At 42.4% G+C, this 21,404-nt stretch overlaps 1 protein-coding gene across 1 annotated transcript in view; it reads left to right on the top strand.

Annotated features, from left to right (window-relative positions):
- The first annotated feature begins 4,339 nt into the window (after nucleotides 1-4,339).
- The window catches only part of LOC147684908 (uromodulin-like), a 294,138-nt gene continuing 277,073 nt past the window's right edge, over nucleotides 4,340-21,404 (top strand). Inside the window, exons 1-2 of the mRNA XM_086939736.1 lie at nucleotides 4,340-4,411; nucleotides 7,679-7,834. Of these exons, the coding sequence (XP_086795862.1) occupies nucleotides 4,384-4,411; nucleotides 7,679-7,834 (184 nt within the window). The 5' untranslated portion in view covers nucleotides 4,340-4,383. The remainder of the gene's footprint in view (nucleotides 4,412-7,678; nucleotides 7,835-21,404) is intronic.

Here is a 21,404-nt window from a genome sequence, read left to right as displayed (position 1 = left end):
TCAAGGTCTTGCTTCCTGGGTTGTACATAGGCTATAAGATATTGTTTATTGCTTAGCACAATGGACAATACTACTGGTTCTTAGAACATTGTCAGGTGAGGATGTTTTGCGTGCTGTCCTGACTATGTGCTGTGGGTATTCTTGTCCCAGGAGTTTTTGCTCCAGGTGGCCTACGTGTTTGTTGAAATTTTCAATCTCACTACAATTCCACCTAAGCCTAAGGAACTGCCCATAAGGTAGGTTAGTTAGTAGGGAGCGAGGATGGTGACTCTCAAAAAGATGGAGGCAGTTCCGATCCGTGGCTTTGTTGCATGTCATGGTCTTCAGTTGCCTGCCGTCCAGAGAAATGAGAAAGTCCAGGAAAGATAATTGGACGTCAGAGACATGCCCGATACATTTCAAGTGTGGGTCTATGGAGTTGATCCATGCAAGAAAATCCTGAACATCTGTTGTTTTGCCCTTCCAGATTATCAAAATATTGTCTATCTATCTCCGTGACAATAAGATCCTGTCTTGAGTGGGTTGGTCTTGGTCAAATTAGATGACTACTCAAAAGAGTGCCAGTATAAACATGCCAAACTAGGAGCATAGATGCTATCCATCGAAGTGCCCACACATTGTAAGTACAATGTGTCTTCAAGTTGAAAAAAATAAAATCTAGAATAGCACTAGCCATCACAAAATCAATAGGAGTAGGGATATCCCAAATTCCTGATCTCATGACTTCCTCAGTTACGTGGAGGGTGGCTTCTTGTTGAACATTTGTGTGTAGTGCCTCCACATCTAATGAAATGAGGAGGTCAACCCCTCCAGTAATATTGATTGCCTCAATGAGGTTGAGAATGTCTTGGTGTCGTTGTGCTATGTGGGGGTTTTAGTGATCACGGGTAGGAAGAATTTGTCACTGAAACATGAAAGGGGTTCCAGTAGTGATTCGAACTGCCATGCTAGGTCTTACCTGGACTGTAAACAAGCATTGTGGGACCTGTTTCGGGGTAACACCCCCCATCAGCCAGGCTATCCTGAATCCAGTAGCAAAGTGAGCAAGGGGCCCACATTTGGGCATATCCTGCCATCTTAGGGTGAACAAAGCAAACACAAGGAGATGATGGATGGAGCACTGAAACCTTTCAGACACTCACTACCAGTCACAGATATGGGTTGAATCCATCATCGTTCTTTAGCTCACTTGGCCACCCCAGTTCTGACCCGGCCATATGCAACTCAGTCTTGGGAATAGTACAGCCCAAACTGCCAAGCCAGGTCTTCCCTGGACCGGAAGCAAGCGGTCTGGGGCCGGTTTGTAAGAACACCCTCACTCCTGCTGCAGGAAACTATAAAATTATTTCCACCGTTAGTTTAATTCTGTACTGTATGAGATACTTACTACATTCTCATTTGCCAACCTTGTATGCAAGCTTATGGAAAAAGTAATGTTCATGGTCTAGCAGTAAGAGTGTGTATATACTGCATGCCTCAGCAATTTATGTATAAGATTGGCACAATAAATGATATCAACACTTGTGTTTTTTAATTGTTAAATATATTTGCAAACATGTGCTGCACCATGATTCACCTACTGAATTTCAAAAATTTGTTATGGCATATTGATTTTGCCTTTATATTCAGCTTCCAAATCTGCAAGACTTAGACCACACAGGTGATTTTTTTGCATGGGAGTTTAGCACAAATAAGTGATGTTTCCTAGGAGGAAATTCTTGCAACCATTCAATCAGAGTTCATAAATGCACTGAACTCTGTTGTATTTTGTAAAAAGGTGTGATTTTTTATAGTCAATCATTGTACAGTTTGTATGCATTCATTTTCCAAAAACAGTTATTCCAAAGACAGCAAATATGTGTTTTAAGAAGAATCCTCTTTGTCAAGGCTTGTTCGCTGGGCAACCAAGCCAAATCTTGAACTGTTTGATCCTCTTTTTGGAGGAGAATACTATTACCATTAAGACGATTGTGTTAGTAAGTGAAATTCCTCAACATTACAGAAAATCAAATGTAACTTCATGATCTTTAACATGATCATGAACAAGATAAAAGTATATTTTCAGAAATCCAAGACATTAAAAATCTACCTATTGTTTAAATGCAAGCCGTAGCGCAAGTCTTGACAAAGAGTATTATCCTAAAAATGTGTGTAGGCTACCTTTAAAATGGCTGTGTTTGGACTGCCGCCCCCACAATCTACCTGGACCTGAGGAGGGGGAAGAGGAGCTAGTCCCGCCTACTAGACTGCACTATATACTGGTTGCCTGCAGTGAGGTACAACATACACCTGCTTCAGGGGCTCCCATCCCCACAATACATATGGACCTGAGGAGGGGCTAGATAGCCAGCCCCACCTCATGGACTGCGCTACATAGCGTGAAAAGATTGCCTGCTGCTCTGGACAACACAAGGCTCCTTCGGTGACTACTGGCCAAAAAATCCACCTTGACCCAAGGAGGGGGTAGAGGGGCCAGCCCTGCTTGTGGACTTCGCTTTATGGGCAATCTGTTCACCGCTTCGGTGGATGTACGCAGGCTGTGCCCGGAAGAAGCGCAGGTCAAGGGTAGGACCATCTTCACCTGGAAAAGGCTGAGCACGGTCACCCCTCTTGGCCTTTTGTTAAGACAGGTACTGTTGTGTTGAGACAGTTCTTCCCAAAACAGGCGGACTTGGAATATGCATGTAGCAAATGTGTGTTTGTTGGTTGCTTACTCTCTTTTTATATTGTTTGAAGGGAAGTTGGCCAGGTTCGACCGAGTAGTAAAACCTATTTCTGATCTCATACTGCGAACCAGTGCTAAAGTGCTTGTGCTCTCTCCTCTAAACATGGTAGAATTGGCTTCTCCCCAATAAGCACATTTTATGTGCTTGTAAACCCCTAGTAAAATAGAACTACTTTTACACAGGGCCTGTAAATTAGAGGCTACTAGAGGACATGTAGTTCTGAATGTGCCACTAACTTAAGTAGCACTCAGGCCTGCATTGCAGCTTGTGTGCAGTTTTACACCCCCATTCCGACTTGGCCAGATAAACCGCTTGCCAGGCCCAAACCTCCATTGTTATACACATACCTCACCCCTAAGATAGGCCTTATATAGCCCAGAGGGCTGGGCGCACTGTATTTAAAAGATTGGACATGTAATTTTAAGTTTTACTTGTTGTAGTAGTGAACAACTCCTAAATTTGTGTTTTGCTACTGTGTTGGAGCAGGTATATAGGTCAAGTTTGGTGTCTAAAGAATTGTAATTAAAAGCCCTCTTTAATGGTAAAGTTGGACTTTTAGTCACAATTCAGAAGATGACACTTTTTAGATTGTTGGAACTTTCCTGTCCCTGCCTGTCCCTCCAATTGGTGCCTGCTGCCTGTATCCTGGTCCACATGACTAGGTGTGGTTGGTAGTTGTTTTTTGTGTATTTTTCACAAACAGTGAGACAAAGGGAAGCTGGGTGATGGCAGGGTAGGCCACTCTGAGATAACAAGGAGGGGAGACAGTCACCTACCACACTTGCACATCACAAGGACTGCCTGAGCAGTCTCCCAAAGGGGGTTGAAACTAGTCTATTGAGACACCAGATAACCTGGGAGCAGTGTAGGGAGGCAGGTAATTCCACGCACCTCTGGTAGATGGAAACCTCTGGAAGTTTCTCCTACTTCAATGTGGGCGCCAGGTATAAATATTGGACCTCAGACACTAACGCTTTGGTACACATCTGAACCTGTGGAAAACTCAGTAGAAGAACTGCTGTGCTGCTTTGCTGCATGAAGGACTACCACTCTGCTGCCCGGTTGTGCTGCCCTGCTGCCCTCCTGCCTCGGTGAAAAGGACTGAACCTGCATCTCAAACACAGGACCACCAGAGTAACTCCAAGGGCTAGTTGGCTGGTCTCTTGATCAGAAACTTCAAGGGCAGGTCAGGCTTCCTCCCTCTTTAACCCAACCCCTGGGTACTTGCGGTATGAAATTGGGTTACTGTCTGAGGAGGGTCAAACCCTACTCAAGCAGCAACTACAATTTTTCTCAGGGCGAGGTCACGAGCAAACTCCAAATTAACCTGTGCCTAACCTTATAGTAGCTTGTCACAAAGCAGTCAGTCTTAACTTAGGTAATGTGTAAAGTATTTATGCAGTGCTTGAGCAGTAATAAAAGACAAAACACCAATAATAAAAAATCACAAACTAAATTGTAAAAAATAGAGCACATTTTAATGAAAAAGAATAAGGATCACATGCTCCACACCCATGAAAGGATGCACTTGTTAAAGATGTTACCCCAATATTATTTTGTATTTTGAATGATAAAAAATGTGCATTACATTTTTGTTTTTATCCCACCAGATTTACCTACTGCAACATCTGTGTATCCAGAAACCTTTTTAAGCTCCATGTATACTGGATGTGAATCCTTAACAGGTACATTGCATAACGGTGTGTAATAATGTCTTATTTGCCAGTTGTTCTTGCTTTATAATGGAAGAAAAGTTTGGTTATGATACCACTTGGTACTTGCAGCCACATCTCCGTCAAAAACACTGCATTTAAAATAATGATCTGGTTTCACTGCAATTGTATAGGCATAAAGAGAGTGTGTCACTACTAGCTCTCTCTTCAATCCTTTTTAATTTTTCCTTGATGCAAAACACTGGTCACGCTGTGGTGGCACAAGATGCTTGCAGTACATTGTCACATTTATATGCTGAAGGCCAACTCTTTTGCTTTTCAAATGTAGCAAAAATCCTTATGTATTGGAATGATGCTGGCCACAGAAATGAAAATAATGAAAACTATGTGAATTCGCTGATGTAGATCTCACATTAGAATCCAATACTCCAGATAAAAGTTTCCTAATAACGTGTACTCTGGGCCTATTTTTCTGCTTCCCTTTTCATTCCAACATCTACCTAGCACAACTCAGTATCTTGCTACCTGTCAAGACACGTCTACAATGAAGAAGAGGAAGACATTGATGTGCCTCTTCCGCCTAGAAGTCTTAGCAATTGTTCTACCACTCTGAAACTGCTCCTTTGTGGCCTTACTCAATTCATTTGCACTATACCTCATCGAATCTTTAGTTTCAACATGCCAAACCTGAAACCACTCGTGTAGGGTTTGTTTAGTTGTGGCCCATTTCATCAGTTATTGTGGGGGTTTTCAGGACATCACAGATGTTGGTATTCCAATCAGATAGGCATATTTCAATTTTCAAAAACATCCCAATGGCACTGTTTTTCAATAAAGACCTTCAGTCATCAGCAGTCCAGTGAATTTATAACCCAGTTTAAGTTGCATGACTTTTTTACTTGCTTATCAGTCAGGATGTGAAATGACTTACTTAGCTGCTAATGTAGCACATTCAACAGTGACATGCCTTTCACGTCAGGCTTCAGAGGAACCTGTAACCCACTAGTTTCATGACACTTGACTTTTTATATGTGATTCAAAAAATCACTCCAGAGCGGAAATCCAAATTAATTTCTTGTAGTTGCTGAAAGAACCTCTCACCATCGAATTCCTTGCACTAAGTTTATTGCTATCAAGTTTCATAGTGCGACCAACCTTGGCAAGACAGGATAGCAAATACCAACATGACAGCAACTGCTAGTTGCAGTAATGTGAATATCTCTTTAAGATATTCCATGATTAGAATTATATGTATGTAATAAGAATGTCATGAATACAACTGTATTGTTATCTTTTCATTGTACCAGCAGTTTGCCGCTGAGCTGCATGCACTTTTATACTCAGCTACTTTAATAAATGGATTATTCTACCATTCATATCTAAGTGCCATCATTCCACTTAAATCACCTTCACGGCGTTCCCACTACACTAGTCTTCCCAAACCCCATGAAATGGTCAACATTCCGTTACTTTATTGCATCATCAGGCAAATCAGATCAGCAGGATCTGGTTAACTATTCACCAGTTGCTAACTTCCTCCTCCTCTGTGCTTTTTTATGAATTGTATATTTCTTAATAGGATTTGCACAGACTTCTGACTTCAAGGGTGATCATAAAATGTCCAAGATTTCCCAAAGAATTAAATGAAAATTGTAGAGTTCCATGCTTCATCCACCCACTCCCTTCTTGCTGCTTAGATTGTCCACGGACTGGACAATCCCCAGAAATAAATGTGTTGGTAATGTGTATTTAAGAAGCCAGTTGAAATTAGTGGAAATAAGACATGGCCAAATATTGACAGATGTACCATTAGCACCCCTCTCGGTTACCCTACTTCAGTTACGAGGTAGGTAATCAGTTTAGTGTTCCTGGTGGCAAAGTCGTTGCCTACATTAATGCTAAAAAAAACTCTTCAGAAAGCCCCACACCTGTGAAGTTGGTATCAGAAGAGAAGCCCTGCTTAAGGTGGCCCTCTATGGCCATTGTACTTGTGCTAATTCTGTCTGGAAAAATCAAGACAAGTATGGTAGTGTGAGATAGCAAAGGACCATAAACTTTTCACCCACTGGGAGAGGTCCAACATACAGCGTGGATAGATCAGTTATCTTTTCCCCACAAAGATACCCTTTCTTTGACTGACTGTCTTCGGGTAAAGTTGGAAGAAGTCTGCCCTACCACCTGGCATGGTCGAACAGGCGTTAGTGTTTTATTTTTCTGAAGGGACACCTTCGCTGGAGGCAGGAGCTGCCTAAGGGATAAAAGACTGCATGTCCAACAGCAAATTGTAAATTTGAGTTTAAATGAGGCAGCTTCATTTTTCATGATATTCTCTACCTGGAAAATATACTTAAAATATAAGCCCACATGCATCAACATTGCCATTTGTGATTCCTTATTAGCGAAAAATAAGGATTCGCTAATAAGGAATCGCAAATGGCTATGCATGAAGAAATCGCTAAAAAAATAGCGATTTCTTAAAATTCCTTAATTGCGACTCGTAAATTGCGAATTGCAATTAAGGAATACCTCCCAATTCATTCCTATGGGCCTAGAGGCCCATAGGAATTTGAGATTCCTTAAATGCAATCGCAATTCAAGTAATCGCAATTTTGCGATTTCTTAAATTGCGAAAAGTACAAAAATTATGATGCATCCCAAAAGATCAAATTGCATTCCCAAACGGACAATTTTTGCAATTCGCACCATTTGCGAATGCAATTTTCAATGATGCATGTGCCCCATACAAACCAATATCACTGTTCTGCCGCTATGGAACCACATATATTCGTAGATTTTGTAGGGGCATATTTACAAGTGCTTCCACTGTGGGAATGACCATGCATAATGCGTGTGAGAAACCTACAGCGGGGGGTCTGACAAAGTGAGTGTTCCCACTTCTAGTTGCACACATACTACTCATAGAAATCCTGTAAGCAAGCAGATTTTTTTTTAATGGTAATAAGTGTAATTTGTGGTCAGAAAATCCAAAATTCCTATTCTGTTAATTAAGATTCTAGTATTCCAATCTTAAATTCGGCTTTTTGTAGACCAGAAATGCACTTCAAAGCTCACATTTGCTATACTATGGACGAATAGTTGGCAAAATATTTACGTTTGTACATTGCTATCTTTTTTCAACAGAATAAGAAATATGTACATTTATAAAGGATCACAGAACCTCTTAGATAAGAATTCAATAATATAATTTCTATGACAGATTTGATGATGCTGTCTTTTAAGAAACTAATTAAATACATATTAACATTTTTCAATCTTCAGAGGGATCTTCTCTGACGTACTTGGTTGATACCACGGGCTCTATGTATGATGACTTTCAGCAGCTTAAGGTGGTCAATAGCTGGCTTCTGGACAGAATACTAAAAAAGTTCCCATGTGGTGTGCGCACATACACAATGGTGGAGTTTAATGACCCAGGTAAGATAGATGTGTGTTTTTTGCACCAAATTGGTAACACCAATAGGTCCAACTGCTCGAAATGTATTTCATGTCATCTAAATAGATATATGTATATACATTAATATTCCATTGCCTATTTCTTCATTCGTCATTCTAATGGGCATATATGTTGATCCATCTATTTATCAATCCATTTATTTTTCCCACACTCTACAACTGTTTGCATTTGATATGCATATTTATTCATTTAACTGTTGCAATGTGTGGATGTTTTGGGACTGGGAAGCAATAGAGCATTGTAAAAGTAGCTGGGAGATTGGTGTAAAATGTGTACAAAGTGGAGTAGAAAATATATTCCCTGCTAGACTTGAAAGCATACCATTGGTTGACACTTCCATATTCTGGATTAATTTCAGCACCCACAGGTAGAGAAAAGGAAAGCGGTACAGTAAAGTGCTGCAAGACAACAGCCCTACCATTACAGTAGAGCCATCAAGAGTTTATGACAAGTTGCCACTATTCTGAATAGCCACTAGCAGCCCATAAGATTGGCCTAACCACAGATTCCAGTCCTGATTGCTAGAGGGCGGTCAATTAAAATTGTTGAAATGGTAACCCTGGAATTTGCCCAAAATATCCAAACGAACTGCACCAGGTTTTAACTGCAAATACCTGCAGCATGATCAATTTGCATCAGAGATATTCGACCCATATTGGGTGCCAATAGTAGTTCGTACCGAAGATAGAATTTGCAGGCGAACTAAAATGCGGACCTTAATGTTTGCAATATGAGTGATTTGATCAATTGTGGTGGACTCTCAGCTTCGGCAAGGGTGGTGGTGCTTACGTGCAACAGCGTTGCAATAGTAGCATAAAATACAAGCTGCAAATTCGACCATATGTCTGGTTCCAGTCTTTGCGTGTGTATATGCAGACTCATTGCAGTTGTGGGTTGTGTATATGGGGGCCTGGGCCGCGCCCCACAGATCTGCAAGCCTGTTTGATAATGTTACCATCATTTATTTATGAAAAACATTACTTCTGTGATACATCTGGGTCTGACTGCCTTATCTGAGGTCCAATTGAGGCTCAGTCAGTCAGTAAGTCACAGGCCAGTCCTGTGGATATGCCTATGTGAAGAATTTCTTTGGCAGGGTGATATCATTACAGAGGGATTACCTTTTAATAGCCCTTGATTCACATAAGGAGAGGTGGTGCCATAGAGGTGCATTGTGCAGAAGAAATTAAGCATGGGTGGGCACTGTACACTTTAACCTTTCGTGTTGGATCCCAAATCCCTCATGGAACATTAGTCTACTCGAGTTAGACTAAGATTACCATTGCATTTTTTACGAGATGAATGCTTGCAATTGGAATACCAGCAACATCTGTGCAACAGTACAATATATATAGTTGGTTTTTGCTGTTTAATCTAAATGATTTAGACTGGTTAATACTGTCTAATCTAAATGAATTACATTATGCTGCCCAAACTCAAGTCAGTGTGACTAAAACTAATTGTGACTAAATGTGTCTGTGTTTGGCTGCCAGTAAAAGTGTTTATCCCTGCCAAAAGTGGATTATTGATAACATATTGGAGGCATTGGTAGGTATGTGCGAGACAACTGTAACATAACTAAAGGCACAGTAATGGCATATTATGGACATATGTTGGAGCATGCTGGTGATATTGACATAATATTCACCTGTTAGTGACATATTGTGAGCATGCCAGGCGATATGCCTCTCTACCTTAAGAGAAAAATATTTTGTGGGCTTTATTGCTGTCATTCCTGTATTTTATTATGTTAGAACTGGTGCCTTCCTAGCCCCGAGCATGTGATATTGGTGACATCTATCTGCAGTTTGACCATGCAGTCTCTTTATAAACAAGCATTGGAAATGCAATAGGTCTCGCATTAGGAAAGTTTGAGCTATTGATCTTATAAATGACATTTTTTTATTTATGTGTTGTTTTTTAAAATAGCTAAATTAATAGCTTTGTCATTTACAATGCCAATAGTTATAACTTTCGCAAATGTGACACCTATAGCAGACACACTTCAACATCCTATTTTATCAATTGAACATGTATTAATTGATTAAAACGCGTTAACAACGCATTTCAACAGTGGCTGCATCCCGCGTGAACAGATTTTTCCACAACGCTTTGAACATGCTGGGCAATCTACTATTGTTCACCCTCTTGAAACAAGACACACGTCAACATCCTATTTTATCCATTGAACATGTATTAATTGATTAAAAACGCGTTAACAACGCATTTCAACAGTGGCTGCATCCCGCGTGAACAGAGTTTTCCACAACGCTTTGAACATGCTGGGCAATTTACAATTGTTCACCCTCTTGAAACAAGACACACGTCAACATTCTATTTTATCCATTGACAAGATACACTACAAACACTCCTTCCAGGTTCAGATGCATCATATTTCTTGCACAAAAACAATACGAACCATCACTAAACAAAACACTACACTGACCACACACAATGACACCATATCACCATGACCCCTGCCACTGAGAGACTCCACAATTGTGAAAAAGCCGACCAGGCTTCGAAAATGCTACGAGGCCATGCATATGACCGATGCGTGCTACATGAAATGCTGGTGACGTGATATAACCTGCCTTGGCAAAAGCAAAACAGGAACATCAAGACGTGCACGCCAGTACTGTCCTTTTGATAATTTTACAGCAGTGCTAACAAGTGGCAGTCGTTTATTCACAAGGCAAGAGGGAATTGCCACTTATACACGACGTACCGGTCTTCAGTTATCAGCCTTTACTGAGTCAATATTCCTTTACATACGATGAATGTAAATTAATTATCTAGGCCGATATAAAGGCGTCACATGACCTAGGCCGTTTGAAAGGTAGCTTCAGCAATGGGCGATGACAAAACACACTCGGCTACACTTACACACAAGAGGCACCTGGTAAAATGGTCAAGTGCACCCCTGCCGGTGACTCAAGTAAAGAAATCTCTCACAGTGGCATTAGTAGCTTTAGGAAAACTTGCTACACAAGCCCATCGAATTTCTACGATGAACTGTCACTAGGCCTTTGGCTGTGGTGCATTCCAGGGATGTTTTCATAGCATAGCGCTGCAGTTCAATACAGCCATCCATTGGTTAGAGGCGGATCACGCTTTTTGCAAACAAAAACAAGCCATGAATATAAAATAAAACGAGACACGGCCTACCGGCCGTGAAAGTGAAAGTACGGCCGGCCGGCCGTGAATAATTAGGGGAGGAGCAGGCAGGCAGCCGCTTGTGATTCGGAGAGATGACACGGGATAGGGAAGGAAGGGAGGGTGGGCAGGCTCAGAGTCGAATGGAATAGGGAAGGGATACCCGGCGTGAGAGTTGTTAAGACCTGTGCTCATGTTAAAAATGTTGTTGGGCGCCGTGTTCATTAAAGAAAACAGGGCTCGTGCCTCCTGCTGTGGGCTGAGATGGCACAGTTTGCGGCAGCAGAAAACATCAATTAAAACAATAAAAATAATTCTCCCACGCAACCTCTGAAGAGGGACATTGTAAAGAAACGGCGATTGGCCCGTGAGCCTACGACGTGCAGGTAACTGATGTGTTGGCAATTCCAATGAGTTAGGAGGCAGCAAGAACAAGACAGAGGGCATTGCTGTGGGGAGGAGGGAGGAGAAATGCGACACGGCCACAGCAGGGGGCGGAGCGGGGAGAGCAGCGATGAGGAAGAGAAACGGCCTGGCGGCCGTGAATAGTGTGAAGCAGCAGGGGCCTTTGAAGTGAAGCTAAGCTTCACTTCAAAGGTGTGGGAGGAGTGCTGCTGGGGAACAGATGGCGATTTGATGATGTGCACGCGCATTTTAGGTCAATGCGCTTGCCAGTCTAGGTAAACCTTGTTTAAGCCCCTATAGTCTCGCTCCACTCAATGCGCATGCACATTGAGAGGCGAGACCTAATAAACAGTAGTGTACACCTGTATGGTTTGTCTCGCTGAGCTGTCTAGGGCTTGTGGTGGCGAGCTTTGTAGAACCTAGTATGTGTTGACTTTGTCTGTTGCATGTAGAGTCTAAGCCATAATGTACGACTGATAGTCTACCAGGAAGGGGCTAAAAGTGGAAATGTAGTGAACAAGTTCTCTATTTTTTGATAGGCTATAAGTGCTTTCAAAACCAGATTTTCTTTAATGCCTGTAATTTATGTATGTCATTGTTTAACTATTGGGGGAAATTACATTGAAAAATTCACAGTTTTACTATTTTTCCTTCAAGTTTTTCTGTGAGAGGATGAGTACTATCACTCGTCATGAAGTGGTTGATTGGCAATTGTTGAGTACACCTTCAGAATCTTTGCATTTTTCTCAAATTATGTGAAGGTTGTGCTGTAGAATGTCTCATAGTGTCCTTTTTCCTTCAAAATACTCCTCACAGGGAGACCCCCAACTTTTCACAAAGAGATAAACTCCTTCACTTCTTCACTTAGGGGCACATTAGCAAGAACCTCGTTAAAATGATAGTCGTTTTAGCGGCAAGAAACTGCAGGACATCTAACCTGGGCTTCTAATGGAATTCTATAACGCATATTAGCAAGCCCATTATCGCCGTTTTAGCGGCAGTTTCCTGCCGCTAAAATGTCAATAATTTTATCGAGGTTCTTGCTAATATGCCCCTTAGTTCATTCAAAGAAGGGATTAATGTCCACGAAGCCCTAACTTCAATAGCCTCCACTGCCTCACTGTAACCTACAACACTGGGCAATGATATTCAGAGACACTTGGATGAGAAGTTACATATATTGATGGGTTTGGTTTATGTGTTCATTGGACACTTAGGAATGTGTTTATTGAATGCTAATAAATTCTGCTTTCTGTAACATGATTTTGAGCACCCCAGAAAGTGACACAGTGAGCACCTGGACAGGTGTTCATGCAACAGAAATATATGGGTCCATCCACAATGCACTCCCACTTTGGGCTGGGAAGTACTTAAAATCTTCTTCATCATGCCCTTTTACCATATCAATTGTTTGTTTTTGTATCATGCATGTGGGCAAGATAAAATGGGTGAGTTGGTGCAAGCAAATCCGTAGATACTACAACAATATCAGTGTATTGCCTACTTCAGAATTCTGAACAATGAAACTTCATGCACTTAATTAAAGACCACAGATATCTGAACAAAGATCGAGCAAATCTCAGAAAAAAACACCAGTAAGGAATGCCGGGAAATGCATCGAATCACAATCACATGGATGAAGACATTTCTAATGCACTATGAGGAACACTATATCCAATGGCACACATGTAGTTTTGTAGGGAGGCTTTATGGAGCTGTTAAATACGCACTTTGACTTCTATGGAATACTATTTCCATCTGATCGTTTAATTTCCAGCCGACTTTGTGAAGGTGCCCTATCACAAGCTGAAAGTAGAAGCTGATGAGAGGGGAAGGGACAGTGAAAACCTCAAAAAATGGCCCTGTTCACAAACTTGAGAAAAAAACAACAAATGTTCCTAAGGTCCAATAGGGGCTGCCAGTATCATCTCCAGTCTCTTCCTGTTTGCCTGTGTTAGTGCCTTGACTAGAACAGGTGCATAGAAAATGCTCCAAGACATAATGAAAGGGTTTTACCTGTTCTTGTACTTGTGGAGATGGAGTCTGGAAACTGACAGATGAGAGAAGCACAATCAGTTCAAATATAAAAATATGTATCCATTGGTCTCCCTAGAGCTCATAGATCTGGTGAAGGACACAAGTGCATTGCACTGCATAAGTAGTAGGGAACTGAGGATGGTAAATAGCTGCGCGGGTGCCACTCGTGGATCTAACTTTCTGCCACCGACGATCAGAAGCCTTGTTCTAGCTGTCCCTGCTACAGGAGTAGCGTGAAATCATCATCCAAGTGCTGCTGGGAGACCCTGACCAACGCGAGGCCGCAGAGGAGGATGAGGCGCCGGCCCCGGGACTGCGAGGACCAGCATACACCATCTCCAGCTGGTCCTCTTCCCGTGAGAGCCGCGCCCCCTTCCAGTGCCCCGGCCCCAGCGAATCGCTATAACTTCTCGTGGCACCCGCTGTGCGGGTGCCACTCGTGGATCTAACTTTCTGCCACCGACGATCAGAAGCCTTGTTCTAGCTGTCCCTGCTACAGGAGTAGCGGGAAATCATCATCCAAGTGCTGCTGGGAGACCCTGACCAACGCGAGGCTGCAGAGGAGGACGAGGCGCCGGCCCCGGGACTGCGAGGACCAGCATACACCATCTCCATCTGGTCCTCTTCCCGTGAGAGCCGCGCCCCCTTCCAGTGCCCCGCCCATACAACTCCTCACTCCATAAAAACGCGACCAGGACCGCGCATCGCGGGACGCGCGCGGGTCGAAGTCCGGGGCGAAGACCGGGCAAAGAGCGGGCCATTTGAGGCCGTTCGAGAACGGGAGAGTCCGGTCCGGCCCACCCCCCTGATAACTACACCCTGGTTAACTCAACACAGGTATACATCACCTTCCTAGCTCTCTTATATCCGGACAGGCAGCATAGCCTCATGCCATCGCAAACACTCGTGGCAAAATGAACACGAGATCCACCAAGCAGAAAAGAGTAAAAAAGAATGGAATAGGAGAAAAATTATTAGGTCCTATGGATGACTTCTTGGCCAAAGCAAATACTTTTATTGATCAGAGCATAAGCCTAATCGAGGGTAGAGTTTCCACCGAACTGGCAATTGCTTGTCGATCCTGAAGTACAGCCACCCGCAACCCAAACTGTGGTGAACTCAAATAGATTAAGCCTCCCAAATAATGTTGATCTTTCAGCATCTCAAATATCTGTAACTTTTACAGAAAGTGACCTCGAAAAGACCCCTGATATCTTCCCTGATCCTACACCTGAAGAAACAAGACAAATGAGAGGGAGGCGGGAGGGAGCCATACAGAAACGGAATGCAAAGAAAAATCCAGACCACACTGTAAATTCCACAGCAACCGAACACCCAATTTTGGTAAGTGATACAAACTCGGCAGCGATATCCAATCATCCCGCTCCCCCAACTAATAATATGGTAACAATACATCATTTACCACACGACCTCCAAGTATCATCTATCCCAGACCCTTCAAGCCCACAATATTCAGGTAGACAAAAAGAATCAGCAAGGCTAATTAAAGAGATAGCCTCTCTCTTAAATTCCTATATTCGTCCGCTAGAATCTAGACTTAGCAACATAGAGAGTCAACTAGTAAAAATTACTGGCTCTCTCAAACCTATACCCCCACAACCTCATACTAAACCACCTTCAAATCCATTAACCACTCTTCCAGTACCTAAGAAACCTGTAACCTTACCTCTCCCGCAGTCCAAAAAACAAACCAAAATAACAGTCCCAACAAACCCTCCCACTGCACAAAAGCCAACCCCTAAGCCTCTGGTTATTCCCCCGCAAACCAGCTCCCAATCGACACCAACCGTAAATACTCCAATCATAAACACACCTGTCTCTAAAACACCTCTCACAACAAACACAAATCCTCCAAAAACAAAAGGGGCCCCGAAAGAGACAACTGAACAAAAATCTACCTTTAACTTGCCACCTGCAGCTTCTCCATATGTGGTAGTGATGACGGGGGTCCCCGAACTCACAGGCGAGGGGACGGAACCCAACTGGTCACTAAAGAACAAAGTCCAGTATTGGCTAAATACAAACCGCCCGTCCCGCCACCTTGGAAAACAAAAATAACATCAGTATGCCGGACCCCGTAGGTAGGCTATAAGAAAAAATCTATCCGGGGAGACTGCATAGTAATTACGTTCGAGGACCCCAGCATAGCTGAATATATCTGCTCCTGGGAATATAACAACTCCGCAGGGGGGATTGTAACAAGACCGCTGTCTTATTTTTACCCAAAGAGGTATAATAATAACAACTATACACGCAACACCAACAACATCTGGCGGAAACCAATCCCGCAGCCATGGGAGCTAGATGTTACTGGCCCAATGCGTTACAACGACCCCGCCAATTCCTGGTGCCCATCAAATCAGATTTACCAGCAGAGAGAAGCACCATGGCAGACTATGGGCCCACAAAATAGACTCAGAAACTGGGAGCAGTGGGAGAGACCACCCCACCAACCGTTCGGACTTAACTATGGAGACACCCTCAATGGGCAAAACTGGCTAGGCATCCCGACCACGAACCGGTTTAGCGGCCTGGAAATGGTCGATTGACCAAAAATTAAATCCCCGGAGCCCACACTTGTAACCTCGGCACCTTTCCCTTTTACCGCACCTCTCTCACAAACGAATAGTACTGTTTTAGCACATGCACCCATTCAGCTTTCCGTGATCTTTTGGAATGTGCCTGGCCTACGAAACAAAATTGAGGATGGCTCGGCAGCCGCATTCTTGAAGGACTCGCAAATTATTTGCCTACAGGAAACTTGGGCTACGACACCCCTTCATCTTGTGGGGTACAGAACATTCATATCTCCCGCCCTCCCCAGCACCTCAGGTAGACCCAAAGGGGGCCTGGTAATATACATGGCCAACACAATTGCTGACATAAAGATCTTCAAGGTAGACCTCTTTTCGAACTTCCAGATCCTTACTCTCATTATAGGAAAAAAGCTATATACCACATTAATAAACATCTACAACAATCTGGAGGATGACAACTTTGTGAGCCTTCTCTCTCAAATACGAGAGAAAATAACTGAACACTCTCACTCCAAACAGAAAACGGCTAACGCCCACGTAATTTGGGGAGGTGATTTTAACTTACATCCTTGCCCCAACAACGATACCTGTGGAATGGTGGACGAACATGACAACCCCTTAATCCACTTTATCCACGCAGGAGTGGGACCAGTAATGAACAATATTCTCTCCGAGTTGGACATGCAAATTATAAACCCTATCCAACAGTCAACTAATAAATTAGAACCTACTTATAGAGGAAGGGGCCACGTGACTACGGTGGACTACGTAATAGTTACCGAAGACTTGAAAGCTCAAATTAATAGTATTAAAATTTTGGAAAATCATCTCAGTGACCATTCTGCACTAAGTCTAATGCTCCAAATGAGCCAACAAAAATCTTTGATGGCAAACATAGCTAACACGCTAACACAGAACAGGCTTGAACTGGGTAAAAGTAATGGATTAACAATAAAATGGGAAAAAGTAGATCCTAATATTCTTACAAAAAGCTTAGTTACTTCTGCATACAATAACATATTGACCTGCCTTGATCCCCACGCGGAGCCAAACCAAATTTTGGAAAATTTTAACGCAATAATAGCACATGTTAAAAAACTTTTAACAAGAACTTCTAACCAAAATAAGAAAAACACCACAGGTTGGTTTAACCGAGACTGTACCAAAACACAGACCAATCTGAGGAAAGCACTTGGAAAACCAAACAGAGACAAAACAAAGATCCAAGATCTTCGACGTGAGTACAACACTGCTAGAAAAACAAGGAAAAAAGAACTAAAAATATCCTTGTGGAACGCCTTGCACGAGAGCGCTCTCTTGAGAGATAGCCAGGCTTTCTGGAAAATAGTTAAATCCCCTTTCCTAACTGACTCCAGCGGTCCAAAAATAGACGTGGCCATTGATGAGGCTACATGGGTGAACCATTTTTCAAAAATCTTCCAACTGACACCCAACAGCGAAACACATCAGCTTAATAACAACCCAGTCGTCTTCCCAGTACCTCTGGAAGTTGATTTACAGGACTTTGAAATGGCGCTATCCTCAAGTAAGTCTGGGAAAGCACCTGGCCCTGATGGGGTCCCAGCCGACCTTTTCAAATTTCTTCCGGACCTTTGGGCTCCAATTATCACAAGAGCCTGCATAGCAACAACAAAACTTGGTCTGTTAGACTCATGGTCATCATCTATAATGGTCCCAATTTTCAAGAAGGGGGATCGACAAGATGTCAAGTGCTACCGACCAATCTCTCTTCTTGACTCCCTGGGCAAAGTGGTCGGCAGAGTCCTCCTTGGAAAGCTGCAACAATGGGAAGCAGACAAAAACATCCTTTCTGACCTACAGTTCGGCTTCAGGGAGGGCTTTGGAACCATCGAACAAGCGCTAAATTTAAGTCTGCTGACCTCCAAACATACCCACGCTAAAACTGGTACCATTTATATGACATATGTGGATTTGTCCTCCGCATTTGACTGTGTCTCGCACGCCAAGCTTTGGTCGCTGTTGAGTGAAATGGGTGTAGATCCTCCTCTTTTGGACTTCCTAAGGGAGCTCTACAGCGAAGCCACGGCGAGAGTGAGGTATGGGACAAGAGGAGAACTAACGGCACCATTTAGGGTAGAGCGGGGAGTGAGGCAAGGCTGTGTCCTGGCCCCCTTTCTCTTCTCACTCTATACAAACGGCCTTGAAGAGTACATGTTGAGAGGGGAGGGACCTTCCAAAAGCAAAAGATCGCCCGATCCCCGCGCTGCTTTATGCAGACGATGCAGTCATTTTAGCCCGAACTCCGATTGAACTGCAGAAATCACTATCTAAATATGCAGACTTTATGGCCGCCTTGGACTTGCATATAAATGTTAAAAAAACTTTTGTTATGGTGGTCGGTAGAGCAAGAAAACCTATTAAGTCCATCTTTCTGAAAGACCAAAAAATTTAGAAAACCTCACAATATCCTTACTTAGGTATTATGATAGATGACGCCCTAAACTGGAAAGCGGCGGTAGAGGCCAGGAGACTTCTGTTTAAACGAGCGATCATGGCACTGATGACATTTTCAAACAAGCTTGGTAAAAGATCTCCAGTGGAACTGCTACAGATCTATGCGGTGAAGTGCCAAGCCATCGCACTATACGGCGCAGGGATCTGGGGGCATACAAATACTGGCTCCATACAAAAAGAGCAAAACATCTTCTTGAGATTCCTCCTATCAACTCCACGAGGCACCTCGACCTACGCCTCACATATTGAACTGGGAATCTCATATATTGAAGATCTAATCAAAATTCAACCTCTCATGCTTTGGAGGAGAGTCTGGCTGTCTGAAGAAAATAGCCTGACAAAAAGCATCTTACAGGATGTCATGGAGTTGGACCATGCCAATAAAATAGCCTGGCTCTCCTATGTAAGACGTTTCTTTTATGATCTGGGTCTTCAACAATATTATTATAATCCAGAAAAACTCAAAGATATGTCCAAAAAAGAACTAAAGCAAATTGCATTGAGCCACTTGGACTCCCTGAGACTATCTTCATCGATTGCAAAAAAATCTGTCATGCACGCAATCATCATACAGCAGTCTCCGAAAATTCAGCCATATCTGACCCTAGAGATCACTACTTATGAAAGGATGCTCCTAACAAGGTTCAGACTGAACCTATTTTTCAGACTAGTGACATTTCCGGAAAAAAATAACTGGAGCACTCAGATGGATCTGTGTCCTTGTGATGAACACTCTCAACAGTCCACCATTCATACAATACTTTTTTGCAAGTTTTTTCACACTCACCGAAAGATATGGCTTATCCCTTTATTAAAAAAATGGGGTTATAGACAATGTCGTCCAGCTATGTTGGCACTCCAATCATTGGACTCTGAATCCACTGTGTACCATGTACTAAATTTTTTAAAATGTATTATAAGGCACAGAAACAATTTGTAAAGCAAAGTACTAACGCATATACTATATAAATTGCTGGCAAAACTTGACTTTTTCATTTTTTAATTGCATACTTAATCATACTTTTTTTGAATGTTTGTATAAATATGTTATCTTTTATGGTTTTGCAACTGCTAAAAAACCGAATAAAGATTATTATTATTATTATTATAAATAGCAGCTGACACAGTTGGCAAGCCAACCACCCATCCCATTATTTCAATTACCGTGCAAGCTTCTCTCCCAACAAGCACAATGGCTTGGTCCAACCTCGCCAGTGCTCGACCTTTTATCGTTTTTTTCTGTTGATACTGAACCAGCCAGCCTTCTAATAATTGGCTATGCCTGGAAACTGTATACGGTGGTAGTTAGCTTTAGCAATTTGGTGCTCCAGAGGCTCAAAGTTCTCTCATTTCATGTAAACTTTAACAATCTATCCTTGTTGATTCAATTTTGCGATTATAATCTTTGGCTCAAGAGGGTACAAATCCACTCGGTTGAAGAGATGGTTGTTAAACAGGCATCATTTTGTTGTTGTTTGGCGGGGTTTGACATCATATGCATATCAATTTGAAATCATTCCCCGGAAACAGCAAACATCTAATCATCAGGGTTAGGAGGCACTTGCACTGTCACTCATGCTGCACTGCCACCAGGGATGCCAGAGCCATATTGAATAAGCGAACAACTGACGCTAGACCAAGTGCTAATTCCTTGAAAAGCACAAGACATGGTGATGGACAGCATTACTTGGAAAGTCTCCAAGGACCAGAAAAGCCATAAATAGCCTATGAAGGATCCATCATAAAAGGAAGCAACAGGTTGCATTTGGGCACTTCTATGAGTCCATGAAAGGATGACATTTTCAGTGAGCTTTTAGGCCAGAAATAATGCGGCATATATCCCTTTCCTTTCTTTGCTTTGTAGTTCTGGACAAATTGCCTAATTTCTCAATTCTGACTGAACATCTCTAAACAGGCTTTTTTCTCTGCAATACACATTTTGGACAGAAATTTACTAAAGATGATATTGTGCAAAAAAGTCCCTAAAATCTATGCAGTAACGGTTTCAGATTATCAGCAACATCTGCTGAAACTGACATTTTCCAGACCTCTGCAAAAAAACTGGAAAACCCTTCTCTTAGACATTCCTAACTGCCCTTTATCTTCAAATGTTTATAGGTGGCTATGTTGCTAGCACTGCGAATCCATTTGTATCCATTATCCAAGATGGCCATTCAACCTCTTGCAATGACTCTACTATTAATGCCAACAAAGATGGCATCTTAATCATTCTGTATCATATTAAACAGGTGCTTGAGTAAACATTGCATTGCATAGAATGCTTAGATCTCTAAAATGATCAAAACATTCAGGCCTTTGCAGGTACACTACATAGTCATTTCCTACCAACTGCATTGGCTTGCATATTTCAGTGCCGTTAAGGCCTGAGCCAACAAATGATCACTGGAATCTAACTTGCACACTACCCAGTAACGCTGTCTCAGAACCCTCCAGTAGAATACATTTGTGCCTGAACCTCAGTTAGGTAGTCTTATTAATGGTCTTTTAATTCTTTCTGGACTGTACTGCTCCCAGCTCTAACAAATGGCAACAGAACACATTCATATAGGGCCATTCACTAGCTTTCTCTTCTGGGCACCAGCACTTGCTTATATAACCAATTTGGGGACAGGCAGGAGCATTTGATCACAAGCTCTAAGTTCCTCTAAGGCAATGACTATTTCCAGAATAATGATGTTCGTAAGCTCACATTTGTTAGAGGGGCTGTGCAAGCTGCTCATGTTATCAAGTGTTTGCAATTGCCTGTGTCTGCTTCCATCACTGATTTCTAATTTTGTGCTTATATTTTCACATAATACTTGTTATGGCAGGTATCCCACATAGATCTGTTTTCGTGGCAAGGGAATCCTGACTCTAA

Source organism: Lissotriton vulgaris, chromosome 10 (genome assembly GCF_964263255.1).
Source record: "Lissotriton vulgaris chromosome 10, aLisVul1.2, whole genome shotgun sequence".
Taxonomy (NCBI): Eukaryota; Metazoa; Chordata; class Amphibia; order Caudata; family Salamandridae; genus Lissotriton; species Lissotriton vulgaris.
This window is presented reverse-complemented; position numbering and strand designations above follow the sequence as displayed.